Source organism: Anser anser (genome assembly GCF_964211835.1).
Source record: "Anser anser genome assembly, chromosome: 2".
NCBI classification, from domain to species: domain Eukaryota; kingdom Metazoa; phylum Chordata; class Aves; order Anseriformes; family Anatidae; genus Anser; species Anser anser.
Window position 1 is genome coordinate 50715588 of NC_139721.1, and position 26348 is coordinate 50741935.

General features: G+C 38.2%; 1 protein-coding gene across 2 annotated transcripts in view; it reads right to left on the minus strand.

Moving 5' to 3' along the window:
• Nucleotides 1-1241: 1241 nt before the first annotated feature.
• Nucleotides 1242-26348, minus strand: part of YES1 (YES proto-oncogene 1, Src family tyrosine kinase) — a 52223-nt gene continuing 27116 nt past the window's right edge. For both annotated transcript variants that reach the window (XM_083821876.1, XM_083821875.1), the window contains exons 2-12: nt 20595-20867; nt 12936-13035; nt 11791-11889; nt 8834-8937; nt 8500-8649; nt 8140-8295; nt 7665-7844; nt 5730-5806; nt 5247-5400; nt 4548-4679; nt 1242-3724 (exon numbers count right to left, since the gene is read on the minus strand). In XM_083821876.1, the coding sequence (XP_083678002.1) occupies nt 3516-3724; nt 4548-4679; nt 5247-5400; nt 5730-5806; nt 7665-7844; nt 8140-8295; nt 8500-8649; nt 8834-8937; nt 11791-11889; nt 12936-13035; nt 20595-20859 (1626 nt within the window). In that variant the 5' untranslated portion in view covers nt 20860-20867 and the 3' untranslated portion in view covers nt 1242-3515. The remainder of the gene's footprint in view (nt 3725-4547; nt 4680-5246; nt 5401-5729; nt 5807-7664; nt 7845-8139; nt 8296-8499; nt 8650-8833; nt 8938-11790; nt 11890-12935; nt 13036-20594; nt 20868-26348) is intronic.

Consider the following 26348-nt stretch of genomic DNA (forward strand, 5'->3'; position numbering starts at 1 on the left):
TGACGATTTGAACCTGCTGTTTGCAACATGCTGCTTAGCTTAAGAGCGTGCTGTGGTTTAAAACCAAGGTGACTGTGTAGCTCCACAGCAGTGCTGTGTACTGAGGGAAAGTTGGTACAAGTACAAACAACTACAGCCTTTTCACAGAAAACATAAAAGCTGAGGATTTTATTGGATTAAACAGATCAAAATAAATAACAAGAGTGAGGGCTCTAAGTTTAGTTAGGTTTATATTCATTTTCCATGTTTGAGGTTTCTCAATGTGGTGTTGATGTTTCAGAACAAACATTATTCTAGATGACTAAGGGTAAGATAGCATTCTGGCTTGTCTCTATTTATTTATTTATTATTATTATTCATTTATTTTTTAAAGACCTTTCTAAGGCTAGTTTTCAGCCCAGTGAAATGACATTTCAGTGGTTGCAAGGGTAAGAACACATAAGGTTCTTTTCATCGTGTTTTATACTAAATCGGGATGTATTTTATCTAAACAGTAGGATCATAGACTTTTTTATGTTTGGAAGTTTACTTGAAAGTAGAAAAATATTCTTAAAACACTACAGCGTGAAAGAATGAGTGACAGAAACAATCTGCAGGCCTACCACGAAGACTGGACACGATGACACTCTGATGGGACAATGGGGAGCACACAGATTACCAGACATTACACGATTGTTGTCATTAAAAATAGCAAAACATTAATTACAGTACAGAACATATTTAAAATACAGTAAACCTTGCAGCTCATAGGATCAGTAAGAACACTTTTAGCTCCGTGTTATGAGTTGTTATTGAAACTCAAACCGTATGTTGGCAGCAATAGCTGCTTCATCTAGTGGCACTGCACATGAATTTCAGGATTTGTGATTTGAGCACACTGGTCTTTGTGACAGCTAACAGTCTATGAAGTTGAGATAAAACACCAGCTATCACAAAAACAAATTTACAAAGTTCCCTGAAAAAAACTGCACAAAAGTCAGCAGTGACTGCCAACAGCAGATAAAGGGAGAGAGGGGATGTGCGCGTGGCTGGCAGCGTGGCAGCGGTTGCCAGCCCAGAGCCTACTTTGGGATTTCTCATCAAAACCCCAAGCCTGTCTGTCCGTCTGTCTGTCCATCGCGGGGCATTTATTTTAAGTTTAGAGAGAATAGTTCTAGCCAATTCCTCCCAAGGACTTCTGAACTGCTCTAGAAAAAGTCTCTCTTTTCACAACAACAGTTTCTAACACCATGAACTCAGCGTCTTTTAAGGAAGTACATTAAAACAGTTTACAGAGGATAAAAATACACCCCAAAGTCATCAAGACAGCTATAGATTCAAAGTTCAGTTTTCCTTTTATTCCCCTCCTTTTTCCCTCAATATGAAGGCTTTTGTTCTCTCCCTGCCCCATTCCTCCTCCCCCCCCCCCCCAAATAAGCAGATGCAATCAAGGAGAAATTTATTTTGAACCAATTCTGCAAAACAGTTCAACAATGCCATACTTTATAAAAATACTTAGTTACATAATTAAACTTATTACTATTTATATAAAAAGTGTGAATGTGAATTTTAAACTCTGTTAGGGTAAGAACCACATCAAGATCCTCAGGTGAAACAAATACATTTTCATAAACATACAAACTCTTTTGGAGAAGTCTTATAATACACAACCATTTACAATGAACACGTTCATTAAGTTAGTGTTTTATTCCTTTGCTATACAAGTGTTATTACAATGAACTGTTCCATTCTGTAATTAAAATCCAAACAATGCCAGTGTCATTTCTGGCATTTTTTGTTATAGCTGTATTAATACATAAACTCATATGATTGTGTTATTTATTTTAAAATATTTAGAAAAATTAAAATTCCATTGTATTTTTCGATTTTGTTGTGTTTTTTTTTTGTTTTGTTTTGTTTTTCTTACATAAAGCCCTTTTAAAATTTGATAACCACAGATGCACAGGTGATGAGTGATGATGAAGGAAAATGGAAAATGATGGTACTGTACTTACAAAGATCTGTTTGGTAGCTGGATTCAGTGTAGTGTAAACCCATGAAAAATGTAGGTTTAGTACCGGAACTATATTACCAACTTTTCTGAAATTCATTTGTTGGATAGCTTTACAATGCTAATATAAATTCAAACCCGATAGATACGTAAGAGTTTAGTGTTTCAAAATTAAAGTATATAAGCTTGATCAGAAATTCAAAACCGTCATGCAAATTGCTGAGTAAAAGACATGATGTTATTGCTTGATATGTCAGTAGCCAAAGAAAATAAATCTAGATGTTGTGTGAGCTGAGCTGAAAGCCAGCAAATTTCAATGTCACTATATTCGGACAATATTAAATATATTTTCTCCCTTTAGTTTTTAAACTTTCACATTTTCTTTATTTTTAGTTAAATAATTCTGTAGGAAGGGCATAAGTGGGAAGAGCAACTGTGTAAGGGTGTCTTAATAGTCAAGAAAAGCAAAAGTGCAATCAAATCCCTGAACTAGTGACAATTAACATTTGTGGCACCCACCCTTGCTAACATATATAAGCCACATACAACAGTACCAAATCTGTCTCTGCAAAAGGACTAAAAAGTGGCCATTTACCAGCTTCAATCTTGCTTTCATGGTGAGCTTTGTTCAGGTAGTCTTCCCATACAAAAGCTCTCTGTAGGATCGGAGCTTAAAAGATTAAAGGATTTCCCCCCATGATTGTATCACATAGTTTCAAGTTCAAATATCATCATACTTTAGCAACATGATTTTATAAAATATTACCTCATTTTCTAGTTACCTTCATTATTCTTAATTAGCTACGCAGAAAGAAAAAAGAAAAATCTCTCATGCTACTTTCCAGTTATATTAATACAAGTATTAACACAGTGCATTATGCTCTCTAATTTCACTATTGAGGTCTACCATTTAGATCAAGTTTGTCATTCACTGTTCCAATTTCTCTTTTAACCTGCCTACCCTAATTAAGTCCATGCAAGAGGAAGCTTAAAGATCAAGACTATGTATCAAATATGGTTGTACCATCTTAAGGGGGGGGGGGGGAATGGGGACAGGACATGTAATTTTGAACACAGGAAGTTTTACAGAACTGGAATAGCATTGCTTGGTCCCACGACGTTCTTCTGCTTTAAAAATGTCCTACCCCAAGATCACTTTAATTCCAGACAATTCCCTCCTTAGTAAATGATTAAATGTTGGAAAAATACAGGATTTGAAACATTGTTTTTTTCTGCTACCATTCACACCAACACTCATTTTACTAGCCCATATTTTCAGTAAGCTTCCTTTGGACCCTGAAGTAAGTTGGGAAATAGGAAAAAAAAAAAAAAACATGTCATTGGTAAATTAGATTATAACACTTTAAAAGTGGTTTTGTGCAACTGTATTATGAAATTCCAGTTTGCCATTAAGAGCATGCAAAGTAGCGAAGATTTTCTTTCCTTTGATTCCTTATAGACGTCAGGAATTCTTTGCAAGTCTTTTACATTTGGCAGATTTGTGCATGTTACATAGACTGTTGGCTTATAAATTGTCTCCAGGCTGGTACTGTGGTTCTGTAGCAGTAAAGTAGTCCTCCAGGAAAGACTGTATATATTCGAATGTTGGTCTCTCATCAGGGTCCTTCTTCCAACACAGTTTCATTAACTCATGGAGAGACTCTGGGCAGCCCTGTGGGCAAGGCATCCTATATCCACGTTCCACTTGTTCCAGAACTTCCCGATTCACCATCCCTAATAAAAAGAAAGCATTTTACCTTTGAATGACATACAAAGAACAGTTAGCCAAGGCTTTTGAAGCTTTTCCAGCCACAATGTTGTTTACAATGTGCATGTGAATCTACCATTTCAGAATATTTCATGAACGCATTTTATGTTGAGTGAATTTTTAAATTCTTGGATTAAAACATTTTCTGAAAACTATTTCATTGTTCTGATAATCCCTCAATACCTGGTCCTTCCTCCATTTGTATAGTTACTTGTATGTTTTGCTACAGAACATTTATCACTGTTTTGAGCCTGTTATTTCAAAAAGGAGACTCAAGCACAGATACCTTCTGCTTGCCTGAAGTTCTATTAAAGGACCACTTAATTTGATATCATTATGCCTTTTTATTATGCATATGCCTAGCAGAACTACCTTACAACTCTAGTCACAGAAAAATATCTGACAGAACATGTTACATATGCTTAGTTTCAAGAACAGGTCTGGCAGGTTCACTCCAGGGATGCTTACTGTAGACTGGGAAAATGTCAACAAAAGTAGAAGCTTCAGAAACAGACAGACAGGAAAACCTAAGAACACCCACTAATCTGAGAAGAACTATCAGTCACATCTGCAAATTCTATAAGCTTAAAACACTTTAAGGAGCATGTAATAGTTAATCTGTAAATACAACAAGTAGCTTTGTGAACAAAGGAACCAGTGAAGCGTTACTAAGCCTTTGTCTCTGCTTGTCAACTGTGGGCTCTGGATGAAGGTAAAAAGTCAAAAAGGTAACTTCAGAAACACAGAACACTGCAAAGTAAAGAAAAATCTATCACATTTTCTTCTTACCTGGATATGGCACTCTCCCCTTTGTTACCAGCTCTGTCAGTAAAATGCCAAACGACCACACATCTGACTTAATTGTAAACCGACCGTACAGCGCTGCTTCTGGAGCGGTCCATTTAATTGGGAATTTAGCTCCTGCAGACATTGGAAAGACAGATACTCAATTTACCCTCGGTCATGCATCGTTTACTTACACTTCAAAATATTTTAAAAAGAATACAGCACTCAAAATTTTTTAGTTTGCTTTGTTGACCGAATTCAAGGTGGTTTAGTATTTTAGTATTTTAAGCTGGAAAGCAATTTCACACAAAAGCAGCGACTACTGGCTATAATTACTGGAAGCAGTTAAGACATCTGCGATTCTTAGTTAAAGATGTTTCTAAAAGTGGGGTGATCTTCAGAAAGTGAGGAATACCCTCTCTGGAACCTCAGCTCTCTTCAAACTGTAGCAAGTTTTTACCTGAAAAAATCATTTCAAATGTCCTTCAAAAACATAAGCAAGTTGCTAAATAATTTTGAACACAGAAAGTTTACAAAAAGTGCACTTAAGCAAGAGGGACACCTAAACATAGCTGTGAAAGCACATACATGCATTATCTTTATTCATGCAGACAGCATACATAGATATTCTGCTAAATGTAATAGTTCTAAATAATTTTAAGATAACTGGACTTATTTATACAGCAAATAAATCAACCTTACCTTGTCTTGCAGTGTACTCATTGTCCTCTATTAACCTTGCTAAACCAAAGTCTGCTATTTTACACACAAGATTGTCTCCTACAAGAATGTTAGCTGCCCGGAGATCCCTGTGGATGTAGTTCATTCTTTCAATGTAAGCCATGCCATCAGCAATCTTAAAAATAAAGTTTTATTAAAAATTACTTTCCATTTATGCCAAGCATTAAGTTATATCCTTTTATTTTAGCTCTATTCTCATTGTGTAAGTATAGGAAGTAAAGCACAGCTTGTGACAACATTGATTTGAGCATGCCTGGCTCTACAGTATCTATTAATTTCTAACAGACCATTTCTTTCTGACAAATTACAAAAACCTACAACAGAAAACGTAAGAAAGAACAGCATACAATTGCTAGTGTTTAATATTTATATTTACTTGATATTTGATACAGTTTTAAATTTCTAAGCAAAAAATGTACAGTTTTCTCGGTTTATAAAGTGTACCTGAGCAGCCATGTCGACAAGCTGTGGAAGTTTTAAGTACTTCCCTTCTCCTTCTTTTAGGAAGTCTAGTAAGCTGCCTGTAAAATATGACACAATTCAGTGAAAAACAACAGAAAAACACGCTAACTTGTCCTGAAAACATGAACAAGATTTTTTTTTCCTAGACATTACGATTGATGCATTCAGCTCCCAAAATCTGAGTTTGAAAATCCTCATTTACCAGAGCAATATTCAATGAGTATGCCTGTACAGTTGACTCTACGCTGCAAATTTTATCCAAGCATTTTTGAATCAATTTTAATAATTCAGATAACGAAACACTGATAAAGCAGACTGCCATTTGATGATTATATGCCTGATGATTATTTTGCCTGACCTTCCTGGTATCAATGCCTTTCCTAGCTGGACTTCTTTCCACAATTAATAATTAAATGAACAACAACGACAAAAAAAAAAAAAACCCTATCTGTTAGTTAAATCTTCTGCCAGCTCCAATTCTATACCAGAGAAGTGATTCTGAAATTGCTGCTTTTAATTCCTTACATGGGAAAACAAAAGTATCTTCCATACTTTATGATACATTATGTTCTCATATTTATATAACACAATTGTGTCCAGAATATTTCAACATTAGTAGTATTTGGAATTAATTCCAAGGACCTGTGCTTTTTTAAAGACAATAATTTTTACACGTATGTTGAAATCCTGTTTCTGACATAACAGCTTTCCGTAAGGGTAGAGGAACAGACTGAATAAAGACTAATCCCTAATCTGTCTTACTGCAGTCAAAGTAAGACAGACAAAATGAAAAGTGCAGTGATGGTGGGGGAAAAATCACTAAATGGCAGGTCTTGCAGTGGACTCATGGCAGTAGTAATGAATTAGATCTCTCTGATGTGTTTTTAGTCAGTCGCTGTATTTTTTCATCAAAAATAGGAGTGTGAAAGGCTCAAGGCTGCTTTTTCAAGGTAACATCCCTAGAAAGCAATTGTTTATCTTGACTGCCTTGCTAAAACCCAATTTCTGAACAATGCAAACTGATTTTGCATGACTAATTTAAGATCTGACAGAGAGACTGTCTACTGTTATCTAGAAAAAACAACAAAACAGAAGAAAATTCTTAGATTTTCTATTCCTATGTTTTCAAACTTGTAAAACACTTTAAAATCTTTTTAAATGGGGAAAAAAAACACACACAAAACATATTTGTGGAAGAGTACTGAACACAAGCAGCTACTCTCTTGGCTTTGGCATTATTTCTATTTCTTACCAGGATAGCAAAATTTCTCTGAGGTGAACACAAGTTTGCATTTTTGAAAAACCTGGAAAAATTGACATGAGAATCCGTTTCTTCTAAATACTAATATGCTTTTAAAGTTTATTTCCACATTCAGACTAAATCTCTATTTCACTAGCAGGGGGATATATCAAGGGGAAGAAGGGTGAAGGACTGAAAACAAGGAGAGATAACGGCCAGAGTCTGCTAAAAATAGCCAACCATTTTAAAATTCATCACTCTTCTAGACAAGAAACAAAACAAAAACAAAACAACTGATTCTGTAGTTGTGAGCATGGACAGAAGGAAGGCATATTCTTGTAATGGTATTCGTAGCTGTACCACCCAATTTAAATATACCAAGCAGTATGCACCAAAAAAATGAGGAAAAATGAAATGAAATGAAATGAAATGAAATGAAGTCATGTACTTGGAAGATTAGCAAGGGTGACACAGATGCATCAAAAAATTCATGCCTCCACCCATGATCTAAATCAGAACTGCTTCAAGTAGGTCAAGCATTGCTCATTTTAATTTAATCAGAATTACCATTTATACTCCAGCTAGTTTAAACCTAACATTAATTAAACATTTAATTTGTTCCTGGGATTTTAAATAATCTTTTAGATACAGTATCTTCAGACTATTCTGTCACACACCTTTTGTCATGAATTCAGTGACTATGTAGATTGGTTCCTCAGAAACAACGGCATACAGTGGAACAAGCTTGTCGTGTCGTAATTTCTTCATGATTTGAGCCTCCTGCAGGAAAGCTTCTGGCATCATCGTTCCAGGTTTAAGTGTCTTGATTGCTACTTTTGTGGTTCCATTCCATGTTCCTAGAGAAGCAAATTAAATGTTATTCTCTGCTACAAAAACAAAGAGGTTTTCTGCTAAGACTTTTCTTTTTGCTTCAGTTTTGTTAGATAACAGAGAAATCTTAAATTATTAACTACACTGAATATTTTTAACTTTATATTTTATATCTATAACTTGATATTTTTTCCTTCAACTGTTTATAAGATTACCTTTTCAGATGCTGAAACTGACTTACTTAAAATGCTATTAAATATTATTAAATACTTAAAATACTATTAAAACAGACAACTGAAAGATGTCAGATTAAGCTCTTACCCATCCATACTTCACCAAAACATCCTTGGCCCAACTTAACTTCCAGCCTCAAAGATTCTCTAGGGATTTCCCATGCATCTTTTGCTAGCCCCTGTGTTTGTGGTTTCACAGTAGGACACACAGTTGTTAGCTTATGACACAGCCCATCGGCATGTTCTGGAAAATGGAAAAAGTAGGCTTAATAGGTAAACTATAGCAGAAGTAATGTCCTAATGTTGATAAAAGAACTATTTCATTTACTGTTTGTCAAAATCAAAAGGAAACTTTGTAACTGTGAATTTTAAAAATAAGCTACATATGAAGTTTTTCTTCCTCATGATAAGCACAAACTAGGATTGGAACACTAAAATTTAGGCTTACCTCTGTAGTGCTTCACCAACTTCTGTAGAGATTCAAATTGTGCTCTGGTTGTGATATAGTATCCACCATTGTCAAGTTTTCTGATTTTGTAGTGTTTCACATTATCACCTCTGACCTCATCCCAGTCACGTATGGAAAGGGAGTAAGCACCTAGGAAATAAGTCACACCTGCTGTTTCACCAAAAATTTACAAATATTTTCAATGCATCTCCCCTACTGTCATTATACACATACGTGTGTGCACATGCATACGTATAACGTAATCGATGTTAAAAGAGTCATCATGCTCACCCTGGGGAGAAGAGGAAGAAGAGATATACAGAGATACACATACCTTTAGTGGTTTCACTCTCTCTTACTAAGAAAATGCCGCGCTGGTTCCCAGGATTTAAAAGTAGCCTTTCTGCATCCTTCCTGCCCATTTTACCAAAATACCACCTATAAAAAGTTAAAGGAAATACGTGTAAATAAAAGTCTCCTATGCTTTTCTAGTCATATAAATAGAAGATTTATAAATCTCAAGCATTGACTGGACTACTGATATTACAAAGCAGTTACAAATCAATAAAAGTAAAAACATCCATATAATTGGAAAATTAAGAAGACCTATTTCTACATGACTCTAATTGCTATTGTTCACAAAATAAGTATAAAGAGGCCTCTGTCTGCAAATATTATGTTTTTCTTATGGTTCAACAATAGACGTCAATAGTATTCACTACTGAAAGTAACACCTTCCTTGTAGTAAAGTTCATAGGTCAAGCTGAATCAGATGACAATGAAATACCGTTGGTGGCATACTCAAAATACTGCAGCAGCCAAAACTACCTTCTCTAGGAAGTTTCAGCTACATATTAAAAAACAGCATTTAATGCAAAGTGGGTGTGCAGCAAGATCATGGGATCACATGTTTATTCTGGTTGGAAGAGCCCCTGGGGGGTCTCTGGTCCAGCCTCCTGCTGCAAGCAGGATCAGGATCATCTGTGAGATCTGACCTGGCTGCTTAGGGGGTGTCCAGTTCAGTCCTGAAAACCCTAAAGGATGAATGCTGCATAGCTTCCATATGCAACCTGTGACCCTACCTGGCTGCCTGTCCTCAGGGTAAAAGGCTTTTTGTTACTTCCAGCTGGAACCTCCTCTGTTCAACTTCTGTTCTCTCTCATCCTTTTGCTGCACACCTCAGCAGGGGGAGCACTTTTTTCTACTGTTCATGTAGAAATACCCTTGTGGTAGGTATCATGTAGCTCCCTCTGAGCAACACTCCATCTCTGAATTCTAACATTGAAAAGTATGTAGATGTTTTAACACATCTGCTTCTTTTCTTGCCTGAAGTTATTTCAGAAAAGGAAATTCTTCTTCTATTAGAAGAAAATGATAATTTTCATAAAATTCATAAAAGTCACTAAATGATGCAAAGTGTAAATTTCCAACAATTTAATTTGGGACTGTTGTAGCATCAAGCTAATCTGGCTTTATGGTTGTTGGAAGTTGGCAAAAAATGTAGGTAAGGAGGGATCATTTTGTTGGCTTGTGATCAGAATGGCCTGTGCAATCGGTTAGGAATTTTAAACTTATTTTTACTTATTATTGTGCTCACAATTTGACTGTTTAAGTAGACATGCAAAATTAGAATTGGTCATGAATGTACATACACTTGAAACAACTTTGAAGTAACTCTTAGTCTTAATGAAGCAAAGTTGAACCCCAAGACTATGACAATTTAAAAATGATATTGTAAAGTGTTACTTTATTTTAGTACCTATAAAATAATAGCAGGTTTAACTTTTTTTTTTTATGAGTGTTCAACATCTATGTTATAGTAGCATTCAAAAGCCACAAGGATAATATGGACAAGCAGTTTGTGATATAAATGCCTTCAGGCTTAGAAAAGACCATTTAAAGGAAATTCTAGCAATTTGGGGATGTATATTGCTTTTGCACTCGTAACTCCAGCCGCAATCACAACACAAAATCTATATACACAATCAAGGCTAAGGGCTAACAAATGAGCTCTAAAGCAAATGAGCTCTATTCCAAATGCTGTAGTAATATTTAATAAAATTAGCACTAGTTCTTTAAAATAGTGTCAGTTTAAAACAGCTTCCTCACTCATTACCCCTCACTCTCATCTCCAGTCATCACAAAAACCTATAACAAATCCCGACCACCCCATTTTGCCTGTCTTTAGGAACAATACTTTCTTTGCAGAAGCACCGCATTCTTTGTTTGCAAAGGGCTACTGTTTCCATTTGACCACTACTGCAGCCGTAATGACATCATGCTTTTATTGCAGAGTTTAAAAAAGGGTAATAATAGTAATAATCTCAACTTTTTTCAAAAAAACTCCACTCAATTTTAAAAGCAGCTGAAATGCAAAGGCATAAAATAACAAGCCTGTGGCACAATCACTTTTCAATTGCAAAAAGCCAGGTGAGAGCAGCAGCATGCTTAAGTCTCAGATGAGATTCAGGAAATGTCCTGGAAATTGTGCTGTTTTCCCAAAAGTGCAGTAGGAAACACAGAAGCGCCCAGATCATGTATGGGGGAACTGCTTATTTGCAGAACCATGCCTGTATATCACAGCAAGAGCTGTGGAGCTTTACATTGGTAGTACAATAAATACTTGTTTCAAGGGATTAATTGTATCACCTGAAAGTATACCCCAACTCGCAACTACCAGAATAACTTTACACAATTCTGTAAGCACTCTGGGATGTTTGTAAATAAATGTAGGAAGTACTGGTACCCAAAGTCATGAAAGCTTCCCAACTCATAGTTGTCCCTAGTGTGCCTAACAATTTAGTCACCAAGAAGTTGCTATAGATTAATAGATTATCAATAGCTGTCCATACCACTGTTTTTTAATAATGTGAGAACGGGTACTACTGAGGATATAGCTGATATTAAACTTAGGGTTTAGCAAGCAAAAATAAGGATAAAAACCTACAGTTAAGGATGTGTGAACTCTTAACTAACAGCATGTATTTTTGCTCTACATGAAATAAAGTGCACATCCCACAGTTCTCATCTCCATTACTACACTCTACCAAACTTTCTCCTTTAGCCCTGCACATGGCAAGCAGGCATAAAACATTTGCAGAAGTATCCACTTTACCACTAGTAATAATTACATCTTTGACACTACCCACATAGCATTCCTATCCTTTAATTAGTAGTGTTACCCTACCATCCCTTAAGTGTTACATGCAGGGACTTAAGGGAATAGCATCACCATAGGGTACAAATGCAGAATGGATAATAAGAACAGATTGACAGGATACAGTGTCTTACTCTTCTGCTTGAATGGAGTCTGCAGGAGCTACATAATTGCTTGGGATGTAGCCCGTTTTTCCCGTAGCAATGGATCTTGCTTCCCACCAGTCTCCTTCCCTGCAATGAAAGATCAGTTATCTCTTCCACACATAAAAAATACATCATTCCCTAACAGCTATAGCATCCTCACGTATGAAAGACAGGTTAAATTTAGGTAGCATTTTATTTTAATTGAGAAGGAATCTGAAAGAATTTGTGCTACACCAGAATGTATTTTTCTTTTCACTGTGAACAGTGTGAGTGCTTCTTAGTGGAATTTTGTACTTTAAATGATTATTTGTTTAAAGTAAAAGGAGTTTACCTATATATGCAAAATACAAACCTGCAACAAAACATTTTATGATGGAGGTGTGTAGACAAAATTCCCTGTTCTCTAGTCTTATTCTGCCTCACCCACATCATTCTGCCTGTACGCTGACAGTAAGCAACAAAAGAAGCAGAAAGCGAGCTAATAAAGAGAACTGGATGAATGAAAAGTGCCCCATCTACATATTAGAACTATTACCACAGCCAAAATCTGCATGCAAAGAAATCTCCAAAGTGAAAAAAAAAAATCTTTTTTACTGGGCTTCTAGAAATCAGGCCATAACGCTCCAGAACATCAAAGTACTACTAAGCTACCCTAGTGTGGGTTTACTATGGAGGCCAGCGAGATGTGCTTCCACGGCCAGAAGTCCTCTCCTTCCGGCAGGGTGCTCACTCCAGCATTCGTGGTGCAGTGCTGCCAGTTCCCCCACCTCCCTGTCAGATGTGGAGACTGGCAACACGCAGAGCCTGTGACACCTCTGCTGCCCTGAAGGGGATACGTGTGCCTTGCTGCAGAAGGGAATGCAAGGATGCAGCCCTATCAGCAGGGGAGGAGGTGGCTTTGGGCTTCCCTGGTCACTACAGCTCTACATCTGCACCCAAACATGACCTCAGCCTGGAAGTTATCGCCTTCCCAGTATCATTATTTAAATCCCATGCGTGTTGACTCTGTCATTCAAGAAAAAAAAATAATCCATCTACTCTTCACTGACATATGACACACATTTGAAGACGGGCTAAGGAATTCATTCATTCTGTACAATGCCCAAGTGAAGTTTGTGAATGAGAACACTTACGTGTTGTTTATTATCTGGAACCGTTCACCTTTCTTAAATGAAAGGTCATCTGTAGTTCTAGCTTCATAATCATATAAGGCCACAAATACAGTAACACCACCTTAGGAAAAGGAAAAAAAAAAAGATATAGCAGTAATGCTGCAACTCTTGATTTAAGGACTTGCCTGTGAAAACAACTCATCAATTTTAATTTGGAAGCAACTGAACACTTCGGGTTCCATCTCATTTTAGCAGCTAGATCAATAATTGGTTCATTTCTTAAGATAAAGGAAAGTCTGTAAATAACCCTAAAAGGTATATTAATTCCACAGCAAAAAAAAACAGTTAGATACATCACTGGAAGTACCTTAACAAATAGAGTACTTACAGAGAGACATCCGCAAAACACATCAATAGTAAAAAACAAAAACAAACAAAAAAAACAACAACAACAAAAAAAAAACAAACAAAAGTTAGCTTCTTTATTAAGTTGGCTTCTTAAGAAATGGTATAATAAAATATTCTACAACACAAAAACAGTCAACTGGCAGACATTAATTATATTTTTTTTCCAGAAGTAGTTTCCTGTTGAACTCAGTTGTAAATAACTGTCGTATTTACAACTTTCTGGGATTACAGAACAACAATCTACACAAGGAATTCAACTAGAAATACAAGTATTCTGTTGAGGACAAAGACATTTCTCTGCTTTAATACTAACAATTTTTAAAAATTCCATCAAGTATCCCAACCACTGAAGCATATCCTTGCTGAGGATGATCCATCAGTGCATTCTTCTACAGAACAATGCCTGAGATATTTCACAGGACAAGCAGCTGCGCTCCCCCAGCCCTAGGGAATTTGCTTCCCTTGTCCCACTTCTGGTACAGGGCGCGTTGCTGAACGTGACCCACAAACATGACACAAGTGTGAGAGAATGATGGCAGGGAGGCTCCTACACTTACAGCGGGAACACGTTTTCTATGCTTGAAAGAACTACTTAATAAAACTGGGCTAAAAGAAGAGAAAGAGGGGAAGGAGAACAGGCTGTGTGAGATGTACAAGCCATGAGCAAAAATAAGTACCATAGCTAGAGGAAATTTAAAATCGAAAACTGCAGATGGGCAATTCAGAAACACTTCCTGAGCTCTCGAAATGCTATTTCACAGTCTAGTGGGCATTTAGGAAGCCTAATGATAATCCGAGGAATAAAATAATTAATTTTTGAAAGTACAATATTACATCTCTAACATGCATATATATGTACCAGGATATACACAGAAGACCACCTACAGAAACAAGCTGTGTCTAATCTTAGATGCGGCAATTAACATGATGGTGAAGAATACGTAATGCAATGGGTATTGTCTACATCTAGTGTTATTGTACTACGGATATTTTCTGACATTAAAGTTCCAAATCAGTAAAATATTTTAGTTTGACTTAGAGTCTTTCTGTGCTGATACTATCTCAGCAGGCCACAAATGGGAATGAATCTATAGTTCCTCTAGGAAAAATAGAAAAATCTCCCTAAGATTATAAAGTAAGTGAGAGTTTATTTTGAAGTACGATTTACAAACTGAAAATTAGACTATCCCCCAGAAGTTAACAGTACCTAACATACCTAACATTAGGGGCTGGAGTTAGATGATCTTTAAGGTCCCTTCCAACCCGAGTCATTCTGTGGTAAGTTAAAAATCAACACAGTTCTACCAATTTTTGCCCGCATTATTGTGCTAATGCGTTATTTTGATGATACAAACTGCTATATGGAGTAAGAAAATTGTGGCAACAGATATCATATTCACACAATCAGAAACTGAATGTTAAGGAAGTAAACTATCTCCAGAGAATTCTTCAGCAGATTATGAAAATCAATACTCCCAAGTCACAATATTACAAACACTTGTAACTGTTATAAAGCAACTTGGAGACTCCAAGAACTTCAAAATAAACTGTACAATCTCTAGAAAGATACCAGGTCTCAGGCTGCAGGGTATGTCCAAGTTTTTTGTCCGTGTCAGTTAGCAGCAGTAAGTACGCTTGTGGGACGTACGCCTAGGTAGAAGAACTGCTCAGCCTGGTGGTAGAGCTTCAGGAGGAGGTGGGCAGGCTGAGGAGCATCAGGGAGTCAGAGAGGATCAACTGGTGGAATCACACTCTAACACCGCAGAGACAGATGTATCAGCCAGCCGCAGCACAAGAAACGAAGGATCCCCTACCCTCTCGCCACCAAGTAGTAGTAGGGGAAATAAGAGATGGGGGAATGGAAGCAGGCTTCTCCTCTGGTTGGCAGGTGAATCCCCTCTCTGCCTACCTCACATTCCCAGGTACCCTTACACAACAGGCACAAGGTTCTGGAACTTGATGGACAGGCAAATGATGATGCAGGTGAAGGTCCAGCCAGGCTGGAGGGGTCACCTTGGGCAAGTCAGCCCACTCCCTGTACCACCTTCAGCACTAAAAAAACCCTGTTATTCTCATAGGTGACTCCCATCTGAGGGGAACAGAGGGCCTGACATGCCATCTGGATCCAACCCACATGGAAGTCTACTGCTTCTCTGGGGCCCCAATAAGAGATGTTACAAGAAAACTCCCTTGCCTGGTACAGCCCTCTGATTATTATCCTTTATTGGTTTTTCATGTTGCCAGCAATGAAGTTGCAAAGAGAAGTCCAAGGGCAATCAAAAGGGACTTCAGGGCTTTGAGACAACTGATTAAAGGATCAGCGGCACAGGTAGCGTTTTCCTCTATCTTTCCAGTAGCAGGGAACAATATTGTAAGGAACAGGCAGGCCCAGCTGATTGTTGACACTGCAATGAGGCACTGGCACAGGCTGCCCAGAGGAGCTGTGGATGCCCCATTCCTGGAGGTGCTCAAGGCCAGGCTGGATGGGGCTTTGGGCAACCTGGTCTGGTGGGAGGTATCCCTGCCCATGGCAGGGGGGCTGGAATTAGATGACCTCTGAGTTCCCTTCCAATGCAAACCATTTTGTGATTCTATGAACACATGGCTTGGAGGCTGGTCTCACCAGAAGTTTGGGTTTCTTGAACATGGGATTCTCGAACACCAGGCCTGCTGCTGCCTGACTGGATGCACTTTTCTCAGAGGAAATTTGAGGGACTGCATGCTAGTGAGATCCTTCAGTCGGCTTCATGAGGTGCTGGCTACAATGAAGCACATTTGAAATGTTTCTACACCAATGCACACAGCATGAGGAACAAACAAGAGGAGCTAGAAGCCTTGGCTCCCTCCCAGAGCTATGACATCATTGGCTTAAACAAACCCTGTGGGAAGGAAGAGTCCTGTGACTGGTGTGCTACAATGGATGGTTATAGGCTCTTACAAGAGACAGGCAGGGCAGGTGAGGTAGGGGGTGGTTGGACCATACAGAGCTCGCCTTTGGCGATGACACGGCTGAGAGCCTCTGTAAGGATTGAGGGACAACCAAATAAAGCTGATGTTGTTGTGGGAATCTACTACAGGCCACCCAGCTGGGATGACGACATCATAGAACTATTCTTTAAGGAACTAAGAGATACCTCTAGATCAGCCACCCTTGTCCTTATGGGTGACTCCAACTTGCCAGACATTAACTGGAAAAAAAACACACGGCTGATACAAACAGGTCCAGGAGATCCTAAAACACCTTGATGTCAAACATACTCCTTCCTGGCCTCTGTCTTCAACACCGATGATGGCCTCCAAGAACCCTGACTGTGACTGTGGGAATGATAAACTCCCAGCCGACCCCAAACTTGTGTGGGATTTGCTGCTCCAGCTGGATGCATGCAAATTTATGGGGCCCAGTGGGATTAATCCCAGGGTACTCAAAAAGCTGGCTGATGTCATCATGAGACCTCTCTCAATTATTTTTCAAAGTTTGCAGATGACACTAAATTGGAAGAAGCTGTTGGCTTCCTTGCGGGTAGAGAGATCTTGACAAACTAGAGAGCTGAGTATTCAGCTGCATGAATTTTAACAAGACCAAGTGCTAGATTCTGCACCTGAGATGGGGCAACCCTATGTATACGTACAGACTGGTGGAGGAGAGGCATGGAGCTAGGACAGGGGAGGGTCAGGCTGGGTGTTAGGGAAAGGTTCTGCACCCAAAGGGTGGTCGGGCGCTGGGAAAGGCTGCCCAGGGCAGCGATCACTGCCCTGAGCCTGCCGGAGTTCAAGAAGCATTTGGACAACCCATCCAGTCGGGTTTTGAGTATCTCCAGAGCAGGAGACTCTACAGCCTCTCTGAGCAACTTGTGCCAGTGCTCTGTCACCCTCACAGTAAAGAAGTGTTTTCTCATGTTCAGATGGAACTACTTAGGTTTTAGTTTGTGCCCGTTCCCTCTAGTACTGTCGCTGGGCACCACTGAAAAAGAGTCTGGCCCCATCCTCTTAACACTCTCCCCTCCAGATATTTATACACATTGATAAAATCCCCTCTCAGTCTTCTTTTCTCCAGGCAAAACCAGCCCAGCTGTCTCAGCCTCTCCTTGTATGGAAGGTGCTTCAGTCCCTTAATCATCTTCATAGCCCTCCTCCGGACTCGCTCCAGTAGCTCCATGTCCCTCTTGTACTGGGGAGCCCAGAACTGGACCCAGCACTCCAGGTGTGGCCTCACCAGGGCTGAGTAGAGGGGGAGGATCACCTCCCTCGACCTGCTTGGCCACAAGGGCACAGTGCTGGCTCATGGTTAACCTGCTATCCACCAGGACCCTCAGGTCTCTCTCTACAGAGCTGCTTTCCAGCAGGTCAGCACTCAGACTGTAGTGGTGCTTGGGGTTATTCCTCCCTAGGTGCAGGGCCCTGCACTTGCCTTTACTGAATTTCATGAGGTTCCTCACCGCCCAACTCTCCAGCCTGTCCAGGTCTCTCTGAATGGCCACACAGCACTATGGTGGATCAGCCTCTCCTCCCAGTTTTGTATCATCAGCAAACTTGCTAAAGGTGCACGCTCTATTCCATCATCCAGGTCCATGGATGAATAAACTGAACAAGACTGTGCACAGTACTGACCCCTGGGGGACACTGCTAGCGAAAGGCCTCCAACTAGATCGCTGAGCACAACCCTCTGAGCTCTGCCATCCGGCCAGTTCGCAATCCACCTCACCGTCCACTCATCTAACCCACTCTTCCTGAGCTTGCCTATGAAGATGTTATGGGAGACAGCATCCAAACCCCTGTATCAGAGTAATGAAACAATGTATTCAAGTGTAAACAATGAAATAAGAAAATTATCATTATTTGTGAGCTCAATTATTTGTAAGAAAGAACTGAAAAAGCTCATGTACAATCCTTGTAAAGTTTTGCTTTCAACACTTCAGCTATCATAAAACCTCTATTTTCACTCATGAGTGTAATTTTCTCCATAGCAAATAATAATAAAATGCTTCAGGCAAACAGCATCAGCACGGAATATTTTAAACAGATACAGCTCAAATGATTTTTTAAGTCTCTTGCAGATGTCTTCTTTGTGAATTACGAGTTGTTCAAGATATGTGGGATCAAAACTTTTCCCTGAAAGAGAATCCTCTCATTAGTGCCGATTTTTCATCCTCTAATCTAGGACTGGCTTTGGAGAAGACTTTATTTTCTTGTTCAGCGTAAGGACTAGAGAGCACTAGTGCATACATAGCTGCATAGAAGGCAAGAATGGCAGTAAATTATTCTGTTGTGGTTTTCAGTAATATTCTGTGTATTCATACTGTCTGATGAGAGAATGTGTAGTACAGGAGCAGTGCAACTAACTCACCTTTCTTCTCTTCTGCTCTAGAAGAATGGCTCAACTCTTTTTCAGCCTCACTACCAGCCATGATGACAACCGTATCGTCCTTTTATCAGACATCACTGATGGACTGGATAAGTACTACTGACACTTATGCCCTGTTTGACAAGCCCATCTATTCTCCTCTCTTGCAAAACAAAGGGCTCCACAATGTGATCTAGCGCTTTATTTGTGACAAAGACTGGAAGCTTACAGCCAGATGAAGTTTGTCATTTAATCCATTCACAAAAATACCCAGTTTTGATTGATCTGAAAAATCATAAGTGGATCTATCAAACAACTGCTGATGTAATTTTTATTTAAAAAGAAAAAAAGAAAAAAGGAGAGAGTGTGTGTTTGAGGATGGACTGGTTTAGCAAAACAAGATGGAATAATTAAGTACGAAGTATCATTTTACCTGATCATAAAATGATTGCGGCATTCACCCAAATCAACTTGCCTGCAAATAACTGAATGCACTCTTAATGAGATTCAAGCCTATCTTTTCATGAGAAATCCCTGCTGTTGACTCTGATCCAAGATACAACATGCTTAAGTACTAACAGGAACAGAGACATGCAGGAGACCAGCCCTGCTGGTCTAGGCAGAAAAAGATTTATGGTATCCGGGGGGGCTACATTCCTGATGTCTGGTAATGCCCAGGAGTGCCTGCATGCACTGCAGGAGATTCCCACGTGAAAGAACCAGATCTAGCAAGAAGTAATACACAGGGGTTTCTTGGAGGATATGAAGATTACTGTAAGCATGCTAAATAAAAAGAAAGGCTGCTGTTATTTCATTTTTGCACATGTTCATCCAAAAAGGATTCAGAGCAGGCTCAAAAACTTTGAGACAGGATAGATGTTCATTTTTTTTAAAGAATTCCCAAATAGGGAATATGACATAATCATTACTTGACAATTCATATTTTATTTTCCTGAATTTCTTAATGTCAAGGCCACAGTGGATTTTCATGGATCTCAAATTTTTTGTGCTTAGAAGTTTTTAGATGCTACTGCAGCAAACATTTTACCACTATAACTGTGCTAACAACAGAATTTTGTAGGAAAACTAGAAGTAGACTAATAAAGAATTATTTACCATATTTTGTGGAGTGTCTGTGTAAGGTTTCTTCCCTCTCTCTCTCTCAAAGAATAAATGACAGTTTCCTCTCAAAAATATACATCAAAAGTAAGTGAACTATTAAGATTACCCATGAGCACAAAACTAGTGTTTTTTAATGAAGTTTTAGAATTTTGATATCAAGTGTATATTGCTTTTAAATGTTGTATCTTCAGAGACTGTGTGTCAGCCAAGGTCTCCGCACCTTGTGAATTCTACCTTCTATATTTTCAAATTACTTTTAATATGACCATCAACAACGAGAATTCTACTCTTTTGTTTTATATTGCTCACATATTTAATAACTTTATAAAAAAATAGATTTCATACTGCCTTAATGTAAATAACTTACAGCTAATCAAAAGATCTGAAAAACAGTTTAAATCAAAGTATCAGCTTCCTAAATTTCAGATGCTTTACATTCTGCCTCTTCTCCAAAAGTTTAAAGCCATTACTGCATGTGCATCCCTTCCAGAGCTTAGAATTTCTAAAACATTTTTATCATCTACTCTTATTACTGCCTTTAATATGTCAAATATCTCTGTGCTGTGGTTCTAAAAAAACCCCAAAGACAAAAAAAATATCCACCAAGCCCCAGTTACTAGTTGGTATGGGCTGAATTATTATCTGAGCAGTAAAGATACTGAAAATTAAAAATCTCTAAAAGGCAATTTATTTGAAATTTGAAATTTATTTCTGTGTGGCAAGGGGTAGCAGTATTTTTTTTTTTTTGACTATGACTGTGAAGCTTACATATAAATAGCAATACAAAAAGAATTTTTTGTAATACTCACCTGTTAAAGTACTAGGATATGGACTTGGCACAGCTGAAAATGAAGACGATGCTCCTCCAAAGGGTGTCATTCCTGAGGGTCCTCCAAAAGGAGTCATGGAATGACTGTTAAAATTAACTGCTGATCCCTTTATTGCCGGCGACTGTGTTGCTTGGCTGGAGTCTGACCCGTAATGGCTGACGTGGGAACTAACAGGTTCTGGAGTGTTATCAGTCCTGTATTTCATGGCCGGACCTTTATCTTCCTTGCTTTTAATGCACCCCATGACTGCTTCTGTGAGAACAAGAGGAAAAAATTAGTTCTTCTAGATTTTGCATCTTTTGCTAGTTAATACAGAAGACTCCCACAAAGTTACTGAAAATGTTGATTTATTGATTTTGATTATTGATGTTGATTTATTGACAAAAAACAAACAAGCAAACAAAACCCTCCAGCAACTTCTACTATGTGCAGGTTATAAATGCCAATATTAACATGCTCTGGAATAAGATCTAAGCCATTCCTGGACTAGAGGGGACATAATTATTTCCCCCTACCACAACACATAAAAACATTACATTTGAATTATTCTTCACCCCAGATCCTTGCTGGACTGTACAAGGCAAACAAACAAAAACCCAACAAAAACAGGCAGCCGAACAGAGGAGGAAAAGACATCAAAGTCTGCTACAGCAGGAAACGTGGAGAAGACCAGGAATTCTGACCAGAGGTGACGAGTACGGAGTGATGTAAGCCATGACATGAGGACGAGTGGGGCACCCCTGTTCTCTTTTTTAAGCACTTGTGCTATAAGGTCCAGAGCTGCCGACGGCATAACAACTAAGGATATCTTTAAAGACGTAAAGAGGTTTCCATCCATTTCCAACCCCCCAAATGCAACTCGCAAGTAAACCCATAATATTCATTGCCACAGGATAGCATTATGCTCCAGTGCTGAAGCTGAATTAGAAAAAAATTTACAGGAGTAATTACAATATCCGCAGTAGCTTAGAAACTGACATCAAGGCAGGTGACAATTTATGGCCCTGGCAGCCCAGGATGGCCACAAATTTCCATTAGAGGCAGACCGCGCCAGACGTGCTTACTGCAGGGACACCTCTTACCTGATGACAGTCATCAGAGAGGAGACATGTCAGAAACAATTAAAATTACCATGTCTTAAGAAGCCACCACCTGTCATTTATCAGGTGGTGACAACTGATAGCGGGCATTTTATAGCTTCCCCAGCTGGGAAACAAATCAGAGAGATTTGGAGAGGAGCCTGTTTTAGATGCAATGCTAGTTTGACATGAAAATTTCTATGTTCTTAGGAGAAAAAAAAAACAAAACACCAAAAGCACCCCCCCCACACACTTTAACCTCAAACATAGAAAACCCTAAAAAATAGGAAATTAATTCTCTAACAAATCAATTAAAAAAAATAATAGCAGCAATCTGAAAGCACTAAAAATGTTTCTTTCAATAATTGCAAAAGCAGTTTCATGGATTCTTTAACTAGGAGTTAGGAAAACTGTTTCCCATTGTATATCTAATTATTTTTCCCTTTCAGTTCTCTCTTACCTTATTGATTATTAGATACTGAAATCTAGAGCAAAATAAATCTTACTAAGCAAATACTGCCTTAATAGAGTCACAAAGAGAAAACTTAGTTTTCCAATCTAAAAGTTTTCTCATTTCCTCTGTATAACTACTACAGTATTAAAAATGCTGCAATTTCCTCAAGAACCTTCAATCAGTGTTCTTGGAAAGAAGAACATCCATAGCTATTGAAACACCATATAAAATTTAAAACTAAGAATATTCATCTGACATTTCAGTCTCTAACACTAATGTGTTACAGAGAACTACTGGTGCAGAAACAAGAAGCAACAAAGTCAAATAACTGCATTTTTACAAATCTCATCTAAGGGTTTTATGTGGAATAATGAATCATCACAAAAGCACACCTTATTGTTTTTTTTTTTTTCTACTTCTGCTATTATTATTGCCAGCTTATTCTAATAACATTTGGGCACAATTAATGACTCATGTACATACATGAAGAAGGTAACATGTCTAAATACCTTCCAAAGGAAGCCTTATAATCTATAGTAGAAAAGCTAGTTATTAATTCATGATATAAGTGGATCAAATACACAAAACACATCCTTTTCGTTTCTCTACCTCTGTAAAATAGACACTGTAATTTGAAGCACAGTTTTTTGGCTGTTTGTCTGCTGTTTGTGAATTCTTGTCTTACTTTCTTTGATTCTCCTTAAACAACTGCAATCAAAGTTTTCTGTAAACAGGGAATACAAGTCCAAACACCTTTGTGAAAATGTGTTTGGAAATAGCACTGATTCCCTACCTTTGGTAAAAATTTAAGCATCATGCATGATTAAAAAGTACTTATGTTAATAAGTAGATTAAAAGGTAAAGGTAGGAACATTCGTACATGTTCATCGCAAATAATTTTCGTCCAATATTTCAGGCATTTGGTTAACTTGTAACAGGCTGACAAGACTTCGAGATTAAAAAAGAAAAAAAAAGATAGATAAAAGCAAGTTCACCAGTCCTCACAAAACTGGTGGATTCTGCCCACACTAAGTGACAGTAGTATCGCATGCTGCAATTATAACTAATATCACCCGTATGTGCTCACGTCCTTCAGTGGTGGTTTCACAGTAAAAAGTTAGCATTGGTGTAGTTCAAAGCAATGAAAAGCCCTTACTGAAGACCTGAATTCATTCTAGAGAAATACACTGTCTCTTTTCCTTGTTTCTTCCCTCCCCACCCATTTCACTGCTAAAGTAATCTTCATTCAGGGGTAAAAGGGATTAACAACAGATTCAATCAGCACTTCAAAGAGACAGACATTCACAATAGGCAAACAAAAATGTAATCATTCTTCTACTTTTATAATTGCATACCCACAAAACAAAATCACAAAAGCAAAATAATTTGCTTTTGAAAGTCAAAAACATAGGCGGAAAAAATTCTGAAAAATACTGCGTACGAATTTATGAGGAGAAAAGACAGGGAATATGGCATAAAGGGTGAGTAGTAGGGAAGAGACTGCCCACACAATGGAAGGGGGAAAAAAAAAAGCCTTATTACTGTTTAGCCTTGCAATATATTACTGAATAATGAAAAAAAACCTAAGCAGCTGGTAGTGTTTTTGTTTCTTCTAGTACTGCACTTGTTATTAAAAATTTATGTAACTGGAATAACTTACAACAATCTTCATTACTCTTTGACCAGAAACAAAACACTAAGAAATGTTTCTGCCATAACATCCATGGCTCTTTCTGAAGCACCACATTCTTTTTAGAAACGGAGAGAAATATAAGAAGTTCCTGTTGGCTCTGCTGAAGTCAGTCCATCTATTCAAAGAAATGCTAACCCAAGGTAAGTAATCTATAAACCACAGATCCATTCCCATTAGTCAAACCTTTATTGTAGATCAGACAGAGTAGCTTCAGTAGCTTTTTTCTTTCTTTGAACAAATACTTTCCAGTGTGCCAACATGTTTGGTGGGTGGGTTAGGAGTCGGCTTGGTGGAAGACTAGCAGGAAAGCACAGTCTGAAAGGCCTGGAGTGAAACCACAGATGTCTTGTCGTGCTATCTACAGGAAACAATCCTGTATTAGAATGCTTTCAAGAAGCAGAAGCTAAAACGATTACTGGAAGGATGGATGAAGGCTAGCAGGACGCCCACAAAAATCAATAGAATGAGTGTATGCCAGAAAGTAGTCGTCATCAAATACGATTTTAGTGACATCTAATTTGACTTGGGATTTTAGAAGAAGTCATACAAAGGGCAGAAGTTCATTGTCATTCAATACTCTATAAACACCTCAATAACAAAGGCACCTTAACAAGCCCTCTGTCAAACAGAGAGCTCCAAGAAAGTCAATGCTGCCCCCTTATCTTCCTATTTTACAGCAGAGTGCTAGATCATAAGGAAAACACTGTTCAATAAATGAAAAGGTATGGCTAGTAATGCCTTTGTGTTTTGTTTTTTCCTGCTTTCATTTCAGAAGGATGACCTACCAGCCCAAGAAAAACGAATTTTTCCTCAAGAGCTGTCATATCCTCAGGTACCACTCCCTTAGAGAATCTGCAGCCTTGATGTCCATCCAGCCCAGAGAGGTGGGTGCCACAAGGGAACCCACTCTTTCATTAAATTCATCTTTGTTCCTTCCAGTTGATAGTTACAGAAGTTATTTATTCACCGGTTTGTTGGAATATAAGGTTTCTTGGGAATGCTTCAAGAAAAGTCTCCTACTGGCATGAAAGAACATCAGGCAGATAAACCAACAATGCAACAGCTAGCATTCTCAGAGCAAAGCAGTCTGCAAATGACCTCAAAACTGTGTTATTATTTCCACTTCCTTCAAACTCTACCCATCAGCATCAAGATTTTGAGGGCCACAGGTTAGGCTCTGAAATCCTGAAGACCAGAAGCTGAGAGAGCCTCATGTTTGTTCTGCTTGCTGTCACTGATTTAATAACAAAACCTGTTCACTATGAAAAAAAAATATTTTTAAAATCAAGAAAAGTAAGGAGTTTCCTCCAGGGGCCAAACTGAAGGTATTCTGCTCTCGCACTTCTGTTACGAACCATCACTTCCAGTCCTCTGGAGACTTCATCACTACATAAGGCAGCAAATGGCAGCCACACAAAGAGGCTCTAACACACTGCAAAGGGAAAGATGCTCTAGGGAGTTGTTCTCTATTCAACCTCTTCACTAAATCAGGTACTAGAACCATACAGGGAATAAATGCAAGAGGTAGGGAAAAAAGAAAAATCAGTAAGGGGGATGGTGGAATGTAACACTTCTTTTCTCCACTCCTTTCAATTACTGAAAACGCTCACGCTGCTGAAAAGAGCACCTAAGTCCTTTCTCACTATGAAGAGGAGTCATTACAAGAACACTGGGGAAGTCAAATCTCTTTCAACAATAAAGTAAAACTGCAAGTATCTTTATTCCTAAAAAATAAAAGCAAAAACCCTATGTTACATAATATAAAAGTGAACTTTGAGATTCACAAATTGCTAATGAAAAGACCAAAAAAGTAAAGATTTCCACTGCTACTCTACTTTCGTTTCTCAGTATTAACAACAATAAAAATAGTTTCTATCAATAAAAGTAGCATCTTCAGTTCTCAAATGTAAAAAATGTCCTCCACAAAAAAGTCCTCTCAAGTTTTAAATAGAGCCATGATTTGAAGTTATTAAAGTTTCATGCTGTAACAAAGACGGGATATTCTACAGAAAGTACACTAATGGATCCATTAGCTAACAGCTGACTATTTGCTTAAACAAGTGCAGAGCTGACTCCGTATGTCACTGGAGACATGCAACCTCTACTGGCTTTTTGTACACCAGGCAAACAATGCGGAGCATTCACCAAACAGGTGGTTTCAGATGGCAGCATGTAAAACTCATTTATTAGAAGTGACACAGACCGAACCAAATGAAAATAATCAGAAAAGAGGCTAGTAACCCTTTTGGCCAATGCAGTTGCATTCAACTAACTCAATTTTAAAATTCACTGCTTTGATATGAAAATATTATTATTTTTATAACTTTTTTTAAATACAAAGCAATCCACCATATAGGTAAAGAAAAATACACTAAAGAACGACCACAACTAGCTTGTGTTCTCTGCACAGTATACACAATTTTCATTCTCAAATTATGTACTTTTTACCATGCGATAGTTTATCTTCTATAAGCTGTCATAACTTGCAACGTTTCCTTACTTTACTA